At 38.9% G+C, this 20,879-nt stretch overlaps 1 protein-coding gene across 1 annotated transcript in view; it reads right to left on the bottom strand.

The window, feature by feature from the left end:
* MDN1 (midasin AAA ATPase 1) overlaps positions 1–20,879 on the bottom strand; it is a 178,376-nt gene that overhangs the window by 82,164 nt on the left and 75,333 nt on the right. Inside the window, exons 23-37 of the mRNA XM_023742487.1 lie at positions 19,751–19,902; positions 19,035–19,213; positions 17,642–17,850; positions 17,317–17,463; positions 16,421–16,562; positions 14,931–15,065; positions 14,710–14,848; positions 13,981–14,119; positions 13,534–13,664; positions 12,336–12,480; positions 10,134–10,263; positions 4,967–5,185; positions 4,075–4,272; positions 1,835–2,043; positions 1,025–1,147 (exon numbers count right to left, since the gene is read on the bottom strand). Of these exons, the coding sequence (XP_023598255.1) occupies positions 1,025–1,147; positions 1,835–2,043; positions 4,075–4,272; positions 4,967–5,185; positions 10,134–10,263; positions 12,336–12,480; positions 13,534–13,664; positions 13,981–14,119; positions 14,710–14,848; positions 14,931–15,065; positions 16,421–16,562; positions 17,317–17,463; positions 17,642–17,850; positions 19,035–19,213; positions 19,751–19,902 (2,397 nt within the window). The remainder of the gene's footprint in view (positions 1–1,024; positions 1,148–1,834; positions 2,044–4,074; positions 4,273–4,966; positions 5,186–10,133; positions 10,264–12,335; positions 12,481–13,533; positions 13,665–13,980; positions 14,120–14,709; positions 14,849–14,930; positions 15,066–16,420; positions 16,563–17,316; positions 17,464–17,641; positions 17,851–19,034; positions 19,214–19,750; positions 19,903–20,879) is intronic.

Genomic DNA, 20,879 nt, shown 5'->3' with positions numbered 1-20,879 from the left:
ACTCCTTTGTATTTTCTCAAACAGGTGAAGTTCTAAAAGCTGGTCTTAAGTGTGTCTGCAAATCCAGAATGCCTAAGAAGGGTTTAAACCCGCAGTCCCTGGATGTACTTATACCAAATATGAGTACGATCAATAGCCTTAAGCTTTAAAATTAGGCATTCTCTTCTTCTGGATGATGAATGTTCTATCAGACATCTTTTCCCAAAAAACCTGGAAAAGCCCCTTCTCCTTGATGACCTGCCCAAGAATAGCAGCAGCCAGCTCAGCATTAAGGGACCGAATCCACAGCACTCCCTCTGATGTTGTGGAGCCTTCCAAGGGCGTCTGAATCTAGGAAACCGCTGGGGCTTGTGTCAAAAGTTTTCATCTAAAGCACTTTCATCACTGTAATCATTTCAGCACCACACAACTTCCTACCCTTTTCCTGAGTTAACAGTGCACATCCTAAACTGACCTGACTCCTTTAGCCACAACCTTAAAGTTTTTATTTTGTGAATCCCTTTTTCATGTTTCTAGCTGGCTGTCAGTCACATAGATTCAGCAGGTATGTCGTGATGGGCTCTGCTCTTCTGATAAATAATTTATTCAATATGCACATCTAACATTGACCATTTTCTCACCATTTTTGCATGTTTCTTCTTATGTAACTTTCCCTAGTCTCTGTTTCTGCCCGATAAAACATGAGGTGGTTGACACTATTTGCAAAGCACCTCTGAAGTAAAATACAAATACAGCAAGTCTGCCAGAGACTAGAGAACAAACTAGCCAAGAGGCAGTTTTTTTCCATAGGCAAACTTAAAAAAGCAGGAGAGTGTGTGGGTTGTATGTATACAGGCTTCTGTATATGCTTTCTGCCAAGTGACTTTTCTTTTTCTTAAAAGAAACAAGGAGGATTCTTTTTAAGAATTTGCCTTTACTAACCATCAGCATGATTTCCTACTGAGAACTGCCCCAGAGCTATGAAAAGTAGGACTGCTCCTCCCACATGTGATTTCATCATGGGCACGATGGACGGTCCCCTCACCTCATCCAACACAACCCAATGGCCCGCCTTCAGAGCTGCCAGCAAGGGGCCATCGCGCCAGGCAAACTCGCCTCCTTTGCCACCTTCAACAGGTAGATCTGCTCCAAATAGGTCTGTGATGTCCTTTGAGAGGGGGAAGGAAACAGGGAAAAGCCAACATTACATAAAAGGATTAACTAGATCCCAAAGTCCTAAATCTAAAATGATAAATACTTGAGGCTTGTGCTGCTACTCTTCCTTCTTACACTCAAAAAGACAGAACAATCAATTCTAGCACTCCTTCCCAAGAGCCAAGACATGATCCAGGTACTTTCTCATCATAATGCTCCAAGAATCAGTCAACTGGAGCTGGCATCCTAGATTAGTAGTTCCCAACCCTGGCTGGACTTGGGAATTAATCAGTGGGCTTTTCAAACAAAACAAACAGCAAGAGTGTTCAGGTCCCACTCCCAGAGATTCTCACTTACTTTGTCATCTCTGTCCCATATTTTGAGATTGTTTAAGTCATTTTATTTCTACTATTTTTTTTAGAAAGGAAACAATTGAAGCGGGATTATATTACAGTATATAGTGAGGTGGGTAATTCTCTCTCAAAAGAGAATAAAGAGTTCAGAGAATAACATTACAGGTATCAGCTATTAACGAACCCAAAGCAGAATTAGTTTGAAAGGTTGCTGTGATCTTTATCACCAGATGACATATTTGGGGTACTAACAATTTCATAATTATTTCTGATTAAGAAACTCTGCAACAGAGACAAATATTACTGTCTATACCTATCCCCATCAGCTAGAGGATGACTAAGCTTACCGTCTGCTCTGACAAGTTAATTCGAACAAGAGTGTTGCCTGAAGCCTTTGCTAGTGCTCCCACCAAACTGGTCTTGCCCACACCAGGGGAGCCCTCCAGGAGAATGGGTTTGTTCAGTTTTGTAGCTCGTAAGATTCTCTGTGCATTCATAGCTGTAGTGCCAGCACTGAGTGCATAGTCCGCAATATTATTCCTGTGAAGGACGGGTCCTTAAATGAAGAGAAAAACCATATATAAGCTGGACACCACCAAATTGTATGCACATGTCAACGCAAGATGCTGAGAATCCACCAAGAAGGCTATCATCCAGTGAAGTACCATCTGCAGTGAAAATGCTTAGCCCCTATTTCAACACTTCCCCACTCTGGGATCTACAAAATGTTTTACGGGAATAGCCAGCAGCATACTTTCTTCAACTGTGCCCACCACTTGGATCGCTGATCTCTAACCACTGTGAGATACCTATACACATGTACATAGGTCTAACTGCAAACATATCACTCCTTTCACAACCTATACCTCCAATTACTACAAGTACCTGTGTAACTTACCTTTAGAAATAGGTATTTTCCTAAAATTCATATATAAGCTAGGTGTGTAGGTCACATGGTTCCAGATAAACAATTTTACCCAAGGCTTTTAGGCCACCAAGACGATCCAAAATATGTCCTTAACCCATACAGTAGCTCAAGTACAGCACTAATAACAATCTCACAGGGCCTAACATTTGTGCCACTATCTCTCTTGCAAGAAGCTTTTGGTACATCAGTTTGGAAGGTGTCATGGATTGAATTATGTCCCCCAAAAAATGTGTATAGCAGTTTGGCTGGGCCATGATTCCTGGTATTGTGTGATTCTCCTATATGGTGTAAATCCTGCTTCTATGATGTTAATGAGGGAGGATGGGTGGCAGTGGTGTTATTAAGGCAAGACTCAACAAGACTGGATTGTATCCTGAGACACTCTCTTCAGATATAAAACACAGAAGTGAGCAGAGAGACAGGGGGACCTCATACCACCAAGAAAGCACTGTCGGGAGCAGAGCGCGTCCTTTGGACCTGGGATCCCTGCGTGGAGAAGCTCCCAGTCCAGGGGAACACTGATGAGAAGGCCAACAGAGAGAGAAAGCCTTTCCCTAGAGCTGATGCCCTGAATTTGGACTTTTAACCTACTTGACTGTGAAGAAATAAATTTCTCTTTGTTAAAAGCCACCCGCTTGTAGTATTTCTGTTATAACAGCGCTAGATGACAAAGACAGAGAGGGTGTGGACCTACAATAACATTTATTACCTCAGCCTTGGAAGCAGAAGAAAAGGACCACCCCAGTCTCAGGCCACTAACACAGGGCACTGAATACTGTCATGGTGCCTTAGAGTAGGGATCTAATGGTTAGATTACAAAGTCCCCCTCGGGGATAAGGAGGGCACTGTAGAAGACAGACAGAGCTCTGAGGTGAGGGAAAGGGGCAATGTGCCATTAGGTCAGGAACCCTGGCTGTTTTTATCACCCTCAAACATCTAGTAACTGCCACTGCACCTCTCATATTTTAGGCACCAACTATGAATGTTGGGATGAAGGAAAAGACAGGGAACAGATGATCCTGCTACGGAAGCAACTATCTGAAAAATTAGAGAGTGCTTTAGAAGATATCTAATCCAAATGCTTCATTTAAATATTTGGTAGAGGTGCACCTAGTTAGAATGAGAGCGGGGATTAGAATTTAAGCCCAATGTCTCCTCAACTACTCCCTTTCCCATTTAACCATTCATTCATCCATTCATCCAACCAAGAGACATTTTCTGAGTGCCTATTACTGCAAGGCTACATTGCAGATGCCACGCAGTCATAAAATCTGTTTTTTTGAAAAAGAGGATGAGGTTCTGTAGTTAAGATACATTTTGGGTGAACAGGTCTTTTTAGGCCAATTATGAGTCTACTGACAAGTGGACTCAATAATGCTATGGAAAGCTCCCGTTTTGAGCACCAAACAATTAACAAATAAATGTATTTTTACAAGACAATCAATTCAGAGATTGAAGACTACATTTTCCCTTATTTTTACATGCCCATTATGTATTTTGAACCATTTATACAATTATGATTATAGATAAGATTCAAACTCAGATAACTAGTTAAAAAATAATCATCGAAACTGACAGACTAAAGCTAAAAGTCAAAACAGCAGTCAAACATTTTTATCTGTTAGAAGAGAATCATCATTGATTTAAAATCATGCTTACCCCTTGGTATAAAAAACGGATGAATTCCCCAAAGGTTATCTATCCCAGTGAATTCTTTGGCCTTGAGCCTATCATAAATCTTCAATTCACTTTTCTGACATTCTGTAAGTCGGACTATCTTGCAAAGTTTCTTGCTTAGGAATTTCAGACATTCTTTGCGAGCCAAGAGGGCCGTACCAAACCCAGAAGAAGTTATCCCTAAAAGACAAAGGATCAGTCCATCATTCAACACCAAGCTTCGCAACCATTCAGCAGAAGCTTTAGGGTAGGTTGCTGGGGAAAACAAGGCCCGAGCACAATTACAGCCTACATATGATGGCTAGCATAAGCAGTCCTAAGAAAGAAGTCTGACCCCCCAAAGTTTACAGGTAATCAGCTCAGCAGCAGCTTATTCAAGGAAGTATTCCAGCCACTCAACAATAAATTAGCCAGGAAATAGAGTAACTAATCCAGCATTATCGACCATTTGGTTTATATTTCTAATCTTCATGGCTGAAAATACAGAACGTAAATAGTAAGTTTTATAAAATTATAATAAACTTAAAACAAATTAAAGAATTCAGGCCCATTAACTATAAATACGACCACTCATGCTATGAATTAGCCAGTTCTTCAGAAGCAAGACCATTTTTAATAGTCTTCCTTTTACTCATAATCACTGCTTCACATTTATTAAGTACCTGGTCTATAAGCTACATGAAGTTTCAGCATAGTATCTTTTATAGTAGCCACCTCTCAAAAAGGAGTAAAATCAAAAGGACAGCCATTTTGAGTATGGAAATGTTAGAGTAAGTATTTCTGTAAAACATCTGGATCAGGGGCCTGGGCTTGCTCTTCCTTCCCGCCCACCCTCCATCCCACCTCTCATCGCATCAGCTAACAGACAACATACCTGAACCTATTCCATCTATGTATACCAGGCATGCCGCGTGGACAAAAGATGTCACAGTGGAGATGGCCTCTGGCCTTTTCAAAGCAGCTTCCTCCCCCATTGTATTCATGAAGTTAACCCAGGACAGGATATCTCTGATACTGACCACACACCTTCGGCCAAACTCCTGGCGGGTCAGCCAGTCAATGAAATCCAGCATCACCTCAGCTATGTCAGTCCCTAAGGAAGCAAAAACATTTGCTGTCTGTGGGAGTTCCAAGAACAAGGGTTTGTAATCTGGGGCCCACAGATGGCCTAGAATATGTTGATGCTTCTTGAAATCATATGCAAAATTTTATAAATGCACATTCATGCATTTTTTTTCTAAAGGAGGGGGAGAGGGTCCATAACTTTTACTGCATTCCCAAGGGGTTCATGAGTAGCACCCTACCCCCAACCCTCCAAAAAAGCTGAAAAATTATAGTCTAAGAGGCTGCCCTAAAAACTGCTTAAAAAAAAAGCATTCATTTGTTCATGTTCAGACAGAATTTTGAAGTTATGGCACAATAATTTTAGAAAATATACAAATTTTAATATATTTTAAACTGATTCACTAGAATGGGGAATGCCACTTTTTCAGTAGCATTTAGTTCTGGATTTTTTGTTGTTGTTGTTGTTTTTAATTTACATATCAGTAAAAATTCAACAAATAAGGAGGTTCACAAACTTTATTTCAAGTTGAGTGACTAATTAAAGTGACTATTCTAATTATAAAATTACAAATGGTAAAATGTTTCTCTGAAAACAAAGTACTTGCTAAGTAGTATGTATATACAGACATACACACAGACAGATAGATAGACAGATAGAGATATAGACATAGATGCAGACTAAAAGCAATGCCAAAGGGAGAGTTTTTGCTTAGGGAGCACTAAGCTAATGTTAATAGTGATGGAATAATTTAGAAAAGGATAGCGAGAATGGTTGCACGATTTGAATGTAATCAATGTCACTGAATTATACTTTTAGAAATTGTTGAATTGGCCTTTGTTACATATATTTTCACCACAATTAAAAAAAAAAAAAAAAAAGCAATGCCAATTGAATTCTGTAAGGCACTTTATAAAACTTTGAAGTCTATAGTAAACATTTATTAAGAAGGTACGAATACCAAAGAACATTTTAAAAAAGAAATAACACCCTGCTTACCCAGAACTGAAGCCACTCCTGACGTCCACCTTTCAGCCAAAGATTACATAGGCTTATAAAACAAACAATAACACATGTGATCTTAGTTTAATCAAGTATATAAGACCAAATGGTCAAAGACAAGAAGGCAGGAAGGAACAGGAAAACTGGATGAATGGACACAGGGAACTCAAGTGGAAAGGGGGAGAGTGCTGACACATTGCCGGGACTGCAACCAATGTCACAAAAAAATTTGTGTATACATTTCTGAATGAGAAACTAAAAAAGAAAGAAAAGGTAATGATGAGAAATTAGCACTGCTGTCTTATAAAGCAGACTATATAGCAACAGCCTTCAAAACTGTACCTTGAATTGGTTAGAAGAAAAATAATCAACTGAATACTATTACAGAAAAAAATAAATAAAACCTTTAAAAAGAACTTATAATGACAAATCAAGAGAAAAATTCCAATAACAATGAGGAAAGAAATTAAATGCAAATACAAGTATTTGGATCCACACTTCAGAGTGAAAAAAATACAAAATTTATATAAGACTTAATGAAAATGGAAAAATTTATCCCTGTAATATAAGGAAATTAAATCATGATCATTGAAAAAACAGAAGATAATTAAAGTAGATTGGTTCATATATGTATTTTTAAAAACAAATATTAAAGGGTAACAAAATATGGAAAAAATCTATATAATAAATTTAATAGCGAATATTATCCAAAAATATATACTGTATTTTTAACGCAAATAATGTGTACCTTCTATGTTTTATTGCTGACTGCTCCCTCTCCCTGCGAGGTATTTTCACAAGCACCACTATGTCGATTTTTTTACGTGCTGCTATAAAAGAAAAATTAGCAGAGAGCACTGACAAAAATACCTCGCAGGGGGAGGGAGCGGTTGGCAAACAAATGTAGGCGGCATGCATTATTTGTGTAAAAATACAGTTATGAATACTGTGGAGCCTAGAAATCTACGTGTAGACTCAAACAAAATGTGGAAATTGAGGACAACATTTCTGCCAAGTCCAGAGAACATGGCCAAAACCTGGTCTCACGGAACAAATGTTTAAGATGGTAAGTACCCTAACCTTTAGAGAAAATAATTAGCTTGTCTCTTTAAGTTTATGTGTAACTAATAGCCTTACATTCCAGAAAAGCTAGAGTCTAGCTACTTGGAAACCTAGTCAGTAGGCACTGACCCCTCAGACCTGCGTCATTTGTCATTTGTCTTCTTAGCCAAACACAATTCTGAGTAAGAAAGAATTTCAAGAGACATTTTGATGAATATCCGAAAGACTCATCAAAACTGCTTGGACTTCCCTGACTTTCTTTGTTCCTTGGACTATAAAAACCCCAAAGTGCCTCATCTCAGGTGTAATGGCCAGTCTCATACTGTGCATTGTCCAATTCGTTAACTGTATGATCAACTAATAAATCTCCAGCATTGTTTCGACCCTTAGAAATTATTCAACAATACTACTATGCAAAATGATAAACAGTTTTTAAAACATAAACTACAAAGAATGCTCCACGTCACAAGTAATGAAAGAAAATTACAGAATATCTATTAAACTAACAAATATAAAATAATGAATTTCATTATATTAAAAAATAAAAATTCCACGTTGGAGAGACTATGGGAAGCAGACACATTTACTAATAAGTTGCTGGTAGCACTGTCAATGAAACCAGTCTTTCTGGAGAGTAATCTGGCCTTAACTAATGCAAGCTATGAAGTTCCCAACTTCCACTTCAAGAACTATAACTGAAAAAAATAATTCAAAGTAATATTAAAATAGAATGCTTTCAGCAGTACTGCTCATAAGAGTGCAAGACTGGAAAAAAGAGCCCACATGCCCTTTATAAGAGAATGGTTTTGTAAGATACATCAATTTCATGGCATCTTTTATGTTCAGTAAAAATTATGAATATATGGATGATTAAAATACTACTACAGAAATTTGTGAACCCAAAATACTAGACAATTAAGTAGAACCCATAGTGGTATGTATAATTAAGATAAGGCATATAACATATCTAAGTACTCTGATTAGAATCAGAATTCAATTTAGAATAATTATTACTGAAATATTAAATTGATTAGATACTAAATTCATTAAATCTTAGATATCTTTAAAGAAAATCTGAACAATAACAAACTGCCTAGTTTCCTGCTTTATATTTCACAATTAAAAAAAAAAATGTTTTTACGCTCTATCTTCCTGATCCATTTCCAGATGACAATGCTGTTGAAATTTATTATGCCAATTCTGCCTTACTCTCTCATGCTCCCTCAGGGTCTCTAATGCCTCCCTGGGGAGGGGAAGTCTGCTACTGTGTAACCTGGAAAGCCTGGAGTTGCGAACAAACTCCCTAAAGACAAGCAATGGAGCCCAGAGCCAAGTCCCAGGGACACCAATGCTTAGTGCCCTACGGAGAAGCTGTTCATATCAATTAACATGATGCACGCTGGTAGTGGAGGAAATGTGACAGGGTAACAGCAGCTGTGTTTGGTGCCATGCTTATCACAATCCACATAACTTAACAAAGGAGTAAGCAGGGGGTCTGGCCCCAATACAGAGCGAAGATAAATCATGCCTGCTGGCCAGTTTTCAACGTCTTCTCCTCCTCCTTTCTTTCACTTGAATTCTCACAAATGTATCCTTGTCAACAGCACACAACCTAGGCCAGACAGTGGACCAGCATCACCGTCATCACCTGAGACTTGTTAAAAAGGCAAATTCTCATGTCCTACTCCAGACCTACTTAATCAGAAACTCTGAGTGTGGGGGGCCAACAACTCCTCCAGATGAGTTTGAAAACTACAGACCTTGTCAACATTTGTGCCATTGAGTGACTATCATATTGGTGGGGACCGGAGAAAAAGCAGTATGTTTAACAAGGCATGGAGCACTCCTGGGTCAGATCCAGAGGTTCAGGCAAAACTGTGTATGAGAATGCGGCAGTTTTGTGCAGGTCCTTCTTAAAGAAAGTCTTTCATCTTTGCGCAGAAGACCAGAGGTCTTTCCTAAAAGACCACGGGTGATCTTGGTTTCTCTGCAGCTGCTTCCCAGAGCTATCCTACCTAATCCTGAAGCTGCGGTTCAGAGCGTTTTTAAAAAATTGAACATATCCATGAATCCTAATCCAAAGAAATAGATATCCTTTAAGTTGTCTTTAAGAAACAGGCACCTATCAAAAAAACTAAGTATTAAGGCTTGGAACTAGATCTGGGTTCTAAATTTAGCCCATCCAATGTCTAGGATATATATCAAAGCAATCTGGGCTCAATAAAAAAAAAAAAGAATCATATAATAATTTTTTTTTTTACTCTTACTAGAATTTTAAGAATTGTGAAATATAGGTTATGAGTATATGGGAAGTTTTTTTTATACTATTCTATTTTCCTTATGTTTGAAACGTACCATAATAAAAAGAAAACTCAAACAAATTAGCTGACGACAACTAAAGAAATGCAATTTAAAATTCTATAAACATTTTCTCAAGGTGGTAATGACTAAAATTTCAACAAAATATTCCCCATCTTTATCCAATAAATGTACCTCATATAAAGATGACCAAAGGTGAAACAATAAGGAAGCTAGAACTTAATAACCCCGGTGAAGGAGGCAATGTGTACAAGGGACACTTTAATAGAAGGTATCAGCCTATTACCATGTTTTCCTTCAATCTGTTTTGGTCTATTCTCTACCTCACTTCTCCCTCAAAACCAGAACCAAACTCCTTGCCATCGAGTCGATTCCAACTTATAGTGACCCTGTAAGGCAGAGCAGAACTGCCCCATAGGATTTCCAAGGAGCAGCTGGTAGATATGAACTGCCAATCTTTTGGTTAGCAGCCTGAGCGCTTAACCACTGCACCACCAGGGCTCTCACTTCTCCCTACAACACATTGTATCTACACACTGCTAACATCCTGTGCCACAGCCCTCATGCCCAATTACCAACACCTGAAAAGACTCACCTTTATGATCTACTCTGCCCAGAGACAATCCCGGACAGAGATTGCGACTGATAATCTGAATCAAATCTTCACGGCTCGTGCTTTGAGGGCACCATATCTCAGTAAACCGGTTTCTTAAGGCAGGAGACAGCTGTAAGGAACACAAATTCCTGTGTGACTTTAAAAACTATGAGGAGAGCTAGAAAACAAGCCCTTTGAAAGCATGTTAGCTGTCAGTCTGAGAAGAGCTGGATGCTTCTTTTATAAACTCTGTTATTAGATTCCATTTGTTAGACACCTACTCTGTCCTAGCTCCCCACATATGTCATCCATTAATCCCCACCACATCCTCCAAGTCAGTATTATCACTCCTTTATAGAGAGGGTACAGAGCTTCAAGGACCTATAGAGTAAGTGGTGCAAGCAGGATTCCAGCCCCAGTGGATGCCTCCCATATCTGAATTCTTTCCCTTAAACAATGGCTCTTTCTTTGTAGCCATATAACCAATTCTTTGGAGAAAATAAATAGCTCTCTTCCCATAGGGAAGGGCTGTATGTGAAATAGGAGAATACTTCTTCTGAGTGACTCAAAGGGAGTGAAATTTTTAGGAGGAATATACTTTACATCTTTTACAACAAAGAATTATTCATCCTCTCCAGCCTTAGGGCTTTTGCCCTCTGACTGGCTTCTTCTTTCCCCTCCACCAGGTCAGTTAACCCCTGAGGATCCTTCAAATTTTGACAATGACACAAGTATGAAATTATCAGTAGTCACTGCTTTCCTGTTTACCTGACTGTGAACTCCATCGTCTATCTGGTCTACCACAGAAGGCCCACGACCAGTCAGTGCTTATACTCAGGTGCAGCCCAATAAGACCTAGTGAATGCCTAAGTCTTCCTCATCTCCATCCTAGACAAACAGTAACTCTGGCGCTCAGGATAAAGTAGCTTTCCTTTAGGTAAAAGCTGGCGATCTTTGTCTTAAGGAAAACTTACGCTAATCTGACAGGCAAGTTGACATATACAATCTTGAATTCAGATCTTTTTGTGGTATTTCTACCTGCCAACGAGCCAGTTTTTATATTCTGCGTTTGAAACTATGGTATATTTTATTCCTTCTTGGGAGAGCATTTCTTGGAGCACAGTGTTAATCATTCCTGTTGTGCTACTGAGGAAAATAAACCAGTGGCCATCCAGTTGATTCCAACTCATGGCGACCCCACGTGTGTCTGAGAACTGTGCTCCACAGGGTTTTCTAGGGCTGATTTTTAGCTTGCTAGGCCTTTCTTCTGAAATGCCTCTAGGTGGACTTGAACCTCCAACCTTTCAGTTAGCAGCCAAGCACTTTAACCATTTGCATCACTCAGGGACTCTCTGCTAAGGAAAACTAGGCCCCAAATACCGCGTTCACATTTCAGACACTCAGCAAATTACTAAGAATCTTAAACTGCCTTCATTCAAGATTAACCCATTTCTTCTCATTATCCCAGACTTATTAAACATACTATCCTTTTAGTAACATAACAGACCAGTATCCTGCACACAATGCTGACATCTCCACCAAAAGACTTCAAAAGCCTGAAACCCACAGGGCTGTTGGCTCCTAACCGGATCGAAACAAACCTCTAAGCAGAATGAACTGCCCTCTGCCCTTTACCAACAGTCTGGCAGTGACACACATAATTCTTAAGAGAACAGATAAGGTCTAACTACAAAACCAGAAGTTGTTTCTGGCTGTGAGTTTTCATTTTATTTATTTTTTTTGGTCACTTTAAAATCACTCATAAAGCCAGATTAATGTTTAAGAGAGTGGACTCTAAAAGCAGAGGTTGAGTTTAAATTTCAGTTCTAACTTTCCTCATCCGTAAGACTGGAATAATACTTTTCTCACAGAACTCATAGGTAATATATGTAAAGGGCTAGGCAAAGTGACTGAAACACTGAATGAAATTTCAGAGACATACAGAAAGTAAGAAATCAAGTAAGGAAATGTTTATCTGTCAGAATTATCTTTTATCCCAACAAAACAAAACAAGTTGCTGTCAAGTAGATTACAATTCATAGTGACCCCATAGTGATTTTAAAGTATCTCTGGATTTTTATCTTTTATCCAGTATTTACCCAATATAAAATTCCAAATCCATTTTTATATACTGTATTTATGGGTGTCAGTTCAGTGAGGTCAAAAACTAGAAAAAAATTAGGCTCCAGGAAACAGTTTTACCTCTTTTTTTCCAAAGTCGCCCCCAGGGTTCATGGTTGCTAAGATACGGAATTTTTTCCCAGCGGTCAACAGCTCTACCTCATTATCCTTGTCCTCCAGGCTGCCTTTTTCAGCTAATACCAGAGACTTTTCCACTTCAAGGACACTAAAAGAAAAATTAAAGATATTAATAAGACTAGAAAAGGTTTCTGTATTCTATTTTGTAGGCCTTAATGTTCTTCAAAAAGGAAAAAAGGTATCCCCTCTGCTGAGGTTTCACTTTAGTTAACGGTTTACCACAAATTTAAAGATGACTCACTATTCCAAATGTATGTGTAAAAGAATATTTCCGTTCAAAAGAAAAAGAACACCTTTTTCCACTTATGTTCTTTTAAGGCATTTGTCTTAAAAATAGTTATCTTGCATGTAAATGTTCATACCAGTATTATTCATAATAGCCGAAAAGTGAAAATAAACCAAATACCCATTGACTGGTGAATGGATAAACAAAATGTGGTGTATCTATACAACGGTTACTATTAGGAATAAAATCTTGATACATGGTATGTAAAGTAAAAGAAGCCAAACACAAGAGACCATTTATATGACATGTCCAGAAAAAGCAAATCTATAGAAACATAAAGTAGATCAGTGGTTGCCTAGGGCAGGAGGTGGAATCAGGGATTAACTGTAAATGTGTAGGAGGAATCTCACTGGGATGACAAAAATGTTCTAAAACTGGACTGTGTGGTTGCAAAACTCAGAAAATGTGCTAAAACTCATTTAATTATACATTTAAAATGGAGAGATTTTGGTATGTAAATTATACCTCAACAAAGAGAAAAATAGGTATTGCTACATCAAGACTTATTAGTCTCTTGAGGTTTTGAAATATCTTGTAGCTATAAGATCTAGAATTTTGCTTCCAGCTCTTTCAAAACATTAGGATAGTAGACATAATTTGCCTAAAATAAGTATTTTAACTTAGCCCTGCCATCCAACAGCCCTATCTTTCTGATTATTGATAGCATTAAAAAAAAAAAAAAAAAAGCTAATTAGGTCTCTTAAAGGAGAGCTAAAACAAAAAAGGTAGTAAGTCATCATGATTTCCAAATATTTACAACGCACCTATAAGAGACACTATCATGCATGAGTTGTTATTTATAAATACTAGACCAGTAAAAACATCCAACACAGGGTGATGCTCTCACGCATGTACCTGTTGAGTCTCTCCAGGACAGAGTCATCAGCCAGCGAGATCTCATCTAAGAGGAAAAAGCCATCCTCCTTCATGGCCAAAACCAGAGGCCCATCGTGCCACTCAAAGAGTCTTGATGTGTCAATTTCTTCCTACAATTTGGAAAACAATGAGGGGAAAATTAAAGGGCAGGTGCTCCACAAGACAATACACAGATAGCTAGTGTCTGCTAGGGTCATTCTGTAGAAGGAAGGAGCTGAGAACAAGATACAGAACCTGTGGGCCAGGATGCTCATGAAGGCCCCTTGGAGAGTAGTGAAAATTGGCAGATAACATAGTCATACATAATCAGACTGGAACCTGAAATCCAGAAACTCCACCATGAACAAAATTCCAGTTGAATCATTTACACAGCCAATTGTAGTTCTTTAAATGAAAGACCACATCACCATTTGCTACACAACAAACCTTGTCCTTTGGCTTCTGTCTCACCGGTCGCAGCCCTCCCAGGAAGTCCGATGTCTCCATATGTAAGTGGCAATTGACTGAGTATAATTTCTGATTTGCCAGTGCTGCAAACACCTGACAGATAGTAGTTTTCCCACACCTGTTACAAAGACACACTAGTTTAACAAGGGGCAGGTGCTCCAAATATACACTCATAAATGCCTGCCCCAGTCAGCAAAAGAATGGAGCCATAGTGCAAGCCTCACTACAGCAACAGACAGTTCTGGCCAATGTAGCGCCCCTGCACTCCAGCCCCTTTGTGCCCTTCCTCAAAACACCAGCACTCAGCACGTTCTTTTGCAAGAATGGCAAACATTGCACTAATTCCATCCTTCCTAGTTCTACTAAATAACCACTAAGGAATGGAAAGGAACCCAATCCTTATAGACTTTCAAGAGACACTAGCTCATCTGCTCTTCTCCTCCACACACCTAAGGATGAATCCCATTGTCTAAAAGAACAATGATAATGATGTGGGAAATCATTCTTTTCCAGAAAAGAGAAATTGAGTCTGAAGGTGGAGGAGAGTAAGCAATAACGAATCTGTTTCTTTAAAAAAAAAAAAAAAAAAAAAGGAAGGAGGGAAAGAAATGACAAAGAATGATTTCCTAATGAATCCCTCAGAGACATAACTCAAGTAAACCTATGGTATGGAATTGAACCTCGTAATGAGTTGTCACAGAACTTTACCCAGTGTCTCCAACTAGCAGTACTGGTTCACCAAATTCCAACGCCCTTCCCACCAGCATGGCCAGTCTCCTCATGTTCGCGGTCCACACAATGTGGCTGAACTTGGACTCCAGTCTGGACATTTGAGTAGACAATTTACCTAACCAACGCAAAATAAACATTAGGATTCTAATATTAGCACAACTGAAGTCATTCTCTGCTGAGCTTTATGTCCTACTCACCTAGCAATTTTAGGACATTTTCTTTGGAGAAAAGGGATTGAGGACACAATTTTTTCTTAAAATGTTTTTCAAGGACTTCTTGAATCACCTTGACCTCCTCCTGCTTCCTAACTCGGCCTGCCAGAAGCATAAAACCTTAAAAAAGAAAAGAAAAATCAAAAGTGTCTAGTGGCAATAGCAAGGGTTGATAAGAATACGGAGCAATAGCAACTCTCATACACTGCTGGTTGAAGTGGAAATCTGAACAACTAACTACTCTGGAAAACTATGAGAAACTGTTAAAATTAACCATATGCCTGCCCTATGACCCAGCAGTATTACTTCGGTATACTCAAACACAAATAAGCAAATGTGTGCACCAAAAGACATGTGCAAGAATGTTCAAACCACCCCTATTTCTAATAGGTAAAGAGTGAAAACAATCCAAATGTCCATCAACAAGAGACGGGATACAAAAATTGTACTTCCATACAAGGGGTTACCATACAACAATAAAAAAATAATGAAGTACTGGTAAACATAACAGCATGGTTAAATCTCACATTAGGTCGAGTGAAAGAAGCCAGACCCAAAAGAGTACATACTGCAAGATTCCATTTAGGTGAAGCTCAGGCACAGACAAAAATGAATCATGGCAACAAAAGTCAGAGTGGTGGTTATCTCTAGGGAAGGCAACTGACTTGCAAAGGACATGAAGGAACCTTCTGAGGTGTTGGGGCATATTCAAAATCTTGGTCTAGGTGGTGATTTACACGGTTACATAAACGTATATAAAATCCATCAGGCTGCACACAAAATGTTAGTGCACTTCACCCACTTTATAGGGTACTATACCTCAATAAAAAAGCTTTTAAAAACTATGCTCTTCCCTCTATCTATTCTTTACCAGTAAAGTAAATAAAACTCTCATGGGCTAGTTTTATCTATCCTCTGTATTTATTAACTACTCTATGAATAACTGATCAGCACTTTTCGTATCAGAAGACTCTGAAATGCTTTCTATCACTGAGAGGAACATATAAATTCTTCTTGTGGATTAAACCAGAATTACCAAACGTGAGTCTCAGACACTGTAACTGCCTTCTCTCAGAATTCTGATATTATCTGACATATCAGTTTGTCATGTGCATCTAAGGCAGAAATACAAGTATCTGTGGTCACCATACTGCCCAGCTGCAAAGAAATGGTGCACAACTACCACCAACAATCAGCCCGAACTCCCGAAGGGGTTGAACCCATATCCTGACTCCTACATGTGGCCACCTGAAGTGAGAGTGAGGAAACCTTAGCTACCAATCTACACTAGCACAGAGGCCTGCAGAAATAGGACCACTTACTACAGCAGTTGGGACTTGAGGGAGAAAGGCAATTTCTGGAATACTTACTAAAATGCGCATATCAACCACAATTTGGGGCAAGATTTGTTTTCACAAAAAAGCTGGACATCTGACATAACTTTATAGTTTGGGAGCATTTGACTGAAAACATACCATCATTGGCTAAATGTTGTAGCCAGTCATATTCCTTCTCAGTTTGCTCAGCCAATCTGTACCTTTCAGCCCATCGGAACAGATCACGAAGAGTGATGAAGCCCTGCTTTCCAGCGAACACTGAAGAACCTCTACGATAGGACTATCAGAGCATCAAAACAAATGAAAACACCCATTAGTTGTACTAAATGGTAAGCACATAGAACAACTTGCATAAAATCTCTAACAAACTTAAGGTCTCGTTAAAATGATTTCATTCTACCGAAGATTAATTTAAAAACAAGAAATGTAAATGTGATGCAATCATCTGAAAAAAAAAAAGGTTCAAATTCACATGTAAATAAAGAGTACAAATGAACAATGGAACTCCATATCTCATAAGTCATATAGAAAAAGATTATAAATAGCAATACAAACGGTGGCAAAGATGCAGGAAAATTTGTACCATACTATAGGACCATAATGGTAAAATATATAAATTATTATCAACTTTCTAAAAAGTGATTTGACCTTCCATACTTTCTGATGAAGAAACTTTTAGGCCCATAAAAAAAGAAACAAAAACTGTAGTTTTGCAGTTGACAAAGAAAAGAGCCACATAGAATCTCTTCAATTCTGTCAACTCAAGGACTGTATCCACCATATAGGAATATCAGAGCTGTCAGATATATAAATATCAGAAAACTTAAGACGATGTTAAAATATATACAAAACAAGACAAAAAGCGAATATTAATGGAATGTATTTTAAAAACACGATCCTTACTCTGGGGAATTAAAAAAACAAAAAAAAAGGATGGACTTTTGTTTCTACCAAAATAAGCTTTCAAATTGGATCACCAAATCTTATCAACACATTCCTTTGCAACTAAGTTAAGTGATGAGAAGATGAAATACCTGAAGGTCTAGCATTACTTTAACCAACTTGCTGCAATAGGAGGGCGGCAAACTACACCGTTTGTGCAAGATTGTTTCCAACTCAGAACTAGGCAATTCATCAAAGTGCAATTCCACAAACCGGTTCCTGAAGGCTCTAGAAAGCACCTAGGAAATGCACAGAAAGAATACGGTAAAAAGGCTCTGTCTAATTTCCAAATGGAGACCCTGCCACTCACCACAAAATGAAAAACCCTCCAACAGATGTAAAACGTCTCACTCTTACCAAGAAAGATTTACTACTCAATGCAGTCACAAATGGAAGAAGGAGGGAAATGCTACACACCTTTCTACCTCCATAAAGTCCTGGGGGATTTTGGGTGGCAAAAAGCATGAATCGAGGGTGTGCTTTAACAACTTCTTGTGTTTCTGTTATGAGCAATTCACGGTTATCATCCAAGAGTCGGTTCAGTGCCTCTAACACATCTGTAGGGGCCAAATTTAATTCATCTAAAATAATCCAGTAGCCCTTTCTCATAGCATCAATAAGAACACCTTGGAAAAAATAAACACTGAGAATTAGTGCATAAATCAGCCCAAAACTTTTAAAAATGTTTTATACACATCAACAAATTCTTGATTATCATTAAATTTCAAAGCAAATTACTCTCTGCAGCTAGCCCTGCCCCACAATAAATTGTGACCTTGCATGTCAAGAAAGTACAATTTTCAATGAAAATAGTCCTTTCATTTCCCACTGAAGAGGAGCCAAGGCAACAAATGCCACACTTCCAATCTGTTTATTACTTCCCCCTGCAATCTAATTTCATTAAACCACTACTTCTCATACCCATCCCCAGTTTTTCCCTGCCCAACGTTCACCCCTTCCTTTTAGAGTCTCTCGGATATGGCACAGCAGTTCAACTGCACTCTTCAAAACTTGGGCCCAACAGATAGGGCCACATAGACCAGAGACTTCATCAGCCTGAGACAGAAGAACTGGATGGTGCTCGGCTACCACCAATGATCACCCTGACAGGGAACACAACAGAGAGTCCCTGATGGAGCAGGAGAAAAATACGGTGCAGAACTCAAATTCTAGTAAAAAGACCAGACTTTATGGTCTGACTGACACTGGAGGAACCCCAAAAAGTATGGCCCCCGGACTCTCTGTCAACCCAGAACTAAAACAATTACCGAGGTCAACTCTTCAGACAAAGATTGGACTGGACTGTGGGACATAAAATGGTACTTGTAAAGAGTGTGCTTCTTAGTTTAAGTAGATACATGAGACTAAGTGGGCAGCTTCTGTCCGGAGGTGAGATGAGAAGGGAGAGTGGGTTAGGAGCTGGTTGAATGGACACGGTAAATCAGGGATGGAAAGAAGGAGTGTGCTGTCACAGTATAGGGAGAACAATTAGGGTCACATAACAATGTATGTATAAGTTTTTATGTGAGAGACTAATCTGAATTGTAAACTTTCACTTAAACTACAACAATAAAAATAAATAAAAACTTGGGCCTGAGCATCATGAACAGCTGACAAGATTAGTGGGACCCGAAGGAAGCCGGGCCCTTAACCATCACCCCTTAAGTGTCATGTAGTTCAGGGGCAAAGAAAAACCAGCTCTTATGGCACAGGTCCATGTGGTTCAACTAGAAAGGCTGAAGAATATTACTTGGGGAAAGAGGTCTATAAGAACGAACACCTAAACCCATGGAACAGACAACTAACCTACCTTCTTTAAACACCAGCTTCCCTGAGGCGTCGGATGTGTAGCAACCAATATACTCTTGAATATCCGTGTGTTCATGATTGTTAATACGTACACACTGGTTCCCAGTAGCTGCAGCCAGCCACCGAATCAGGCTTGTCTTACCAACTGATGTCTCTCCCTGAATCAGCACTGGGTAGGTTCTTTAAAAGATCAGCCAATAAAGCAATGAAAAAAAAAGAAAGAAACCAGAATTAATTTAAGTAGTGATTAAAAAAAAAAAGAATGACTGAATCATTTAATATTATCATAAAAAACATTTCTATATATACCTACATACTACTAATGGAATGTCTCTCAAGCCCTAAGAAGTTTCAATCTAAAAATAATTCCTCAGGAAAATACTGAGGAGAGCAATTCCAGCATCTCTTGTGAGTGGCAGTGATTGTTACACGTTTATCAAATAATGGGTGACAAGTGTTTATCAACACAACACTGAAAAGCAACTTTGAAAATGGATGGGCAAAACACTCTGCATCAGTACTGCCTCCGCTGAAGGTGCAACTAGAATGAGTGCTGCATTCCAGTAGAAAAGTCATAATATTGACTTTAGAAAGGAATTCTTAAGTTAGCAAATGAGTGGTAATAAAGCACTTTGGAAGTTAAGGAAATTAGATTGGAATGTCATCAATCGGTACACTGGTAGAAACTTAAGAGCAGCAAAGACAAGGGCCACACACCCTGCAGACACCACTCGGACTATATCTCTCAGGTTCAGCTTGACGGAAGATGTGAGAATATATGTCTCATCTATTGTAGGTTCCTTGTCTCCCACCGATATCCAGTAACCTTCAACCTGGATAAGTCGGCCTCCTTTTGGTTCTGGAATAGGCTGAAAGACAAAATAGAGGTATAACCCCCACAGTCCACTACAACAATGGTGCTCTTTCACAGAGGGGCATAAAGTAGGAAAAGAAGTTGTCAACAAGAACGCTACCTTGTTCAGGATGTGTTCAGCATTAAACCCCATGGGCAAAATGGTTTTAAAAAATTGGTCTGAGGAATGAAAACAAAATGGCGACATGTACTAGTTTTAAAACTGGAGTAGGGGCAGATGGGTTTGGGGAAAAACCTGAATCAAAACAATTTCTCAAATATTTTAGGATTTAGATCTCTCACCTACCAAGATTCTCACTGATGAAGTATTTTGGTCAAAGCTATATATTTCATATAAATTATGTTCCACCAAAAAGGGTCAGTGTTATACTGAGGGAGGGGCTCTTACATTATTACGCTCTGGATCCCCTAAAAGACATTAAAAGTACGATTGATTCTCCAGGAAAATTATTCCATCAAGGACTGTATTCTGGAAGATAGAATGATCTTTCCAAGACATGGTGGAAATTATTAAGTTGAACCATACAAAATTGTTATTTTTTATAAATCAAAAATGGTCAAAAAGTGGTCAGATTTACAGCCACAGAATAGTATTTCTAGAGCATTTGGTCTCTGACTTAAAGCTGTAATTCCAGGCACTGCTTTTAAGGGCTCCTTATGGGGAGCCCTGGTGGCAAACTGGTTAAGAGCTCAGGCTGCTTACCTAAAGGTCAGCAGTTTGAATCCACCAGCCACTCCTACAGGGCAGTTCTACTTTGTCTTATAGGGTTGCTCTGAGTCAGAATCAACTAGACAGCAATGGGGTTTTTTTTTTTTCAATGGGGCCCCGGTGGCACGGTGGTTAAGAATTCAGCTGCTAACCAAAAGGTTGGCAGTTTGAATCTACCAGCCGCTCCTCGGAAACCCTACGGGGCAGTTCTACTCTGTCCTATAGGGTTGCTACGAGTAGGAATTGACTGACTGCAACAGGTT

This window comes from Trichechus manatus, unplaced genomic scaffold (assembly GCF_000243295.1).
Source record: "Trichechus manatus latirostris isolate Lorelei unplaced genomic scaffold, TriManLat1.0 scaffold00211, whole genome shotgun sequence".
NCBI classification, from domain to species: Eukaryota; Metazoa; Chordata; class Mammalia; order Sirenia; family Trichechidae; genus Trichechus; species Trichechus manatus.
Note: the sequence above shows the minus strand (reverse complement) of the source record. Positions and strands in the feature narration are given on the sequence as shown.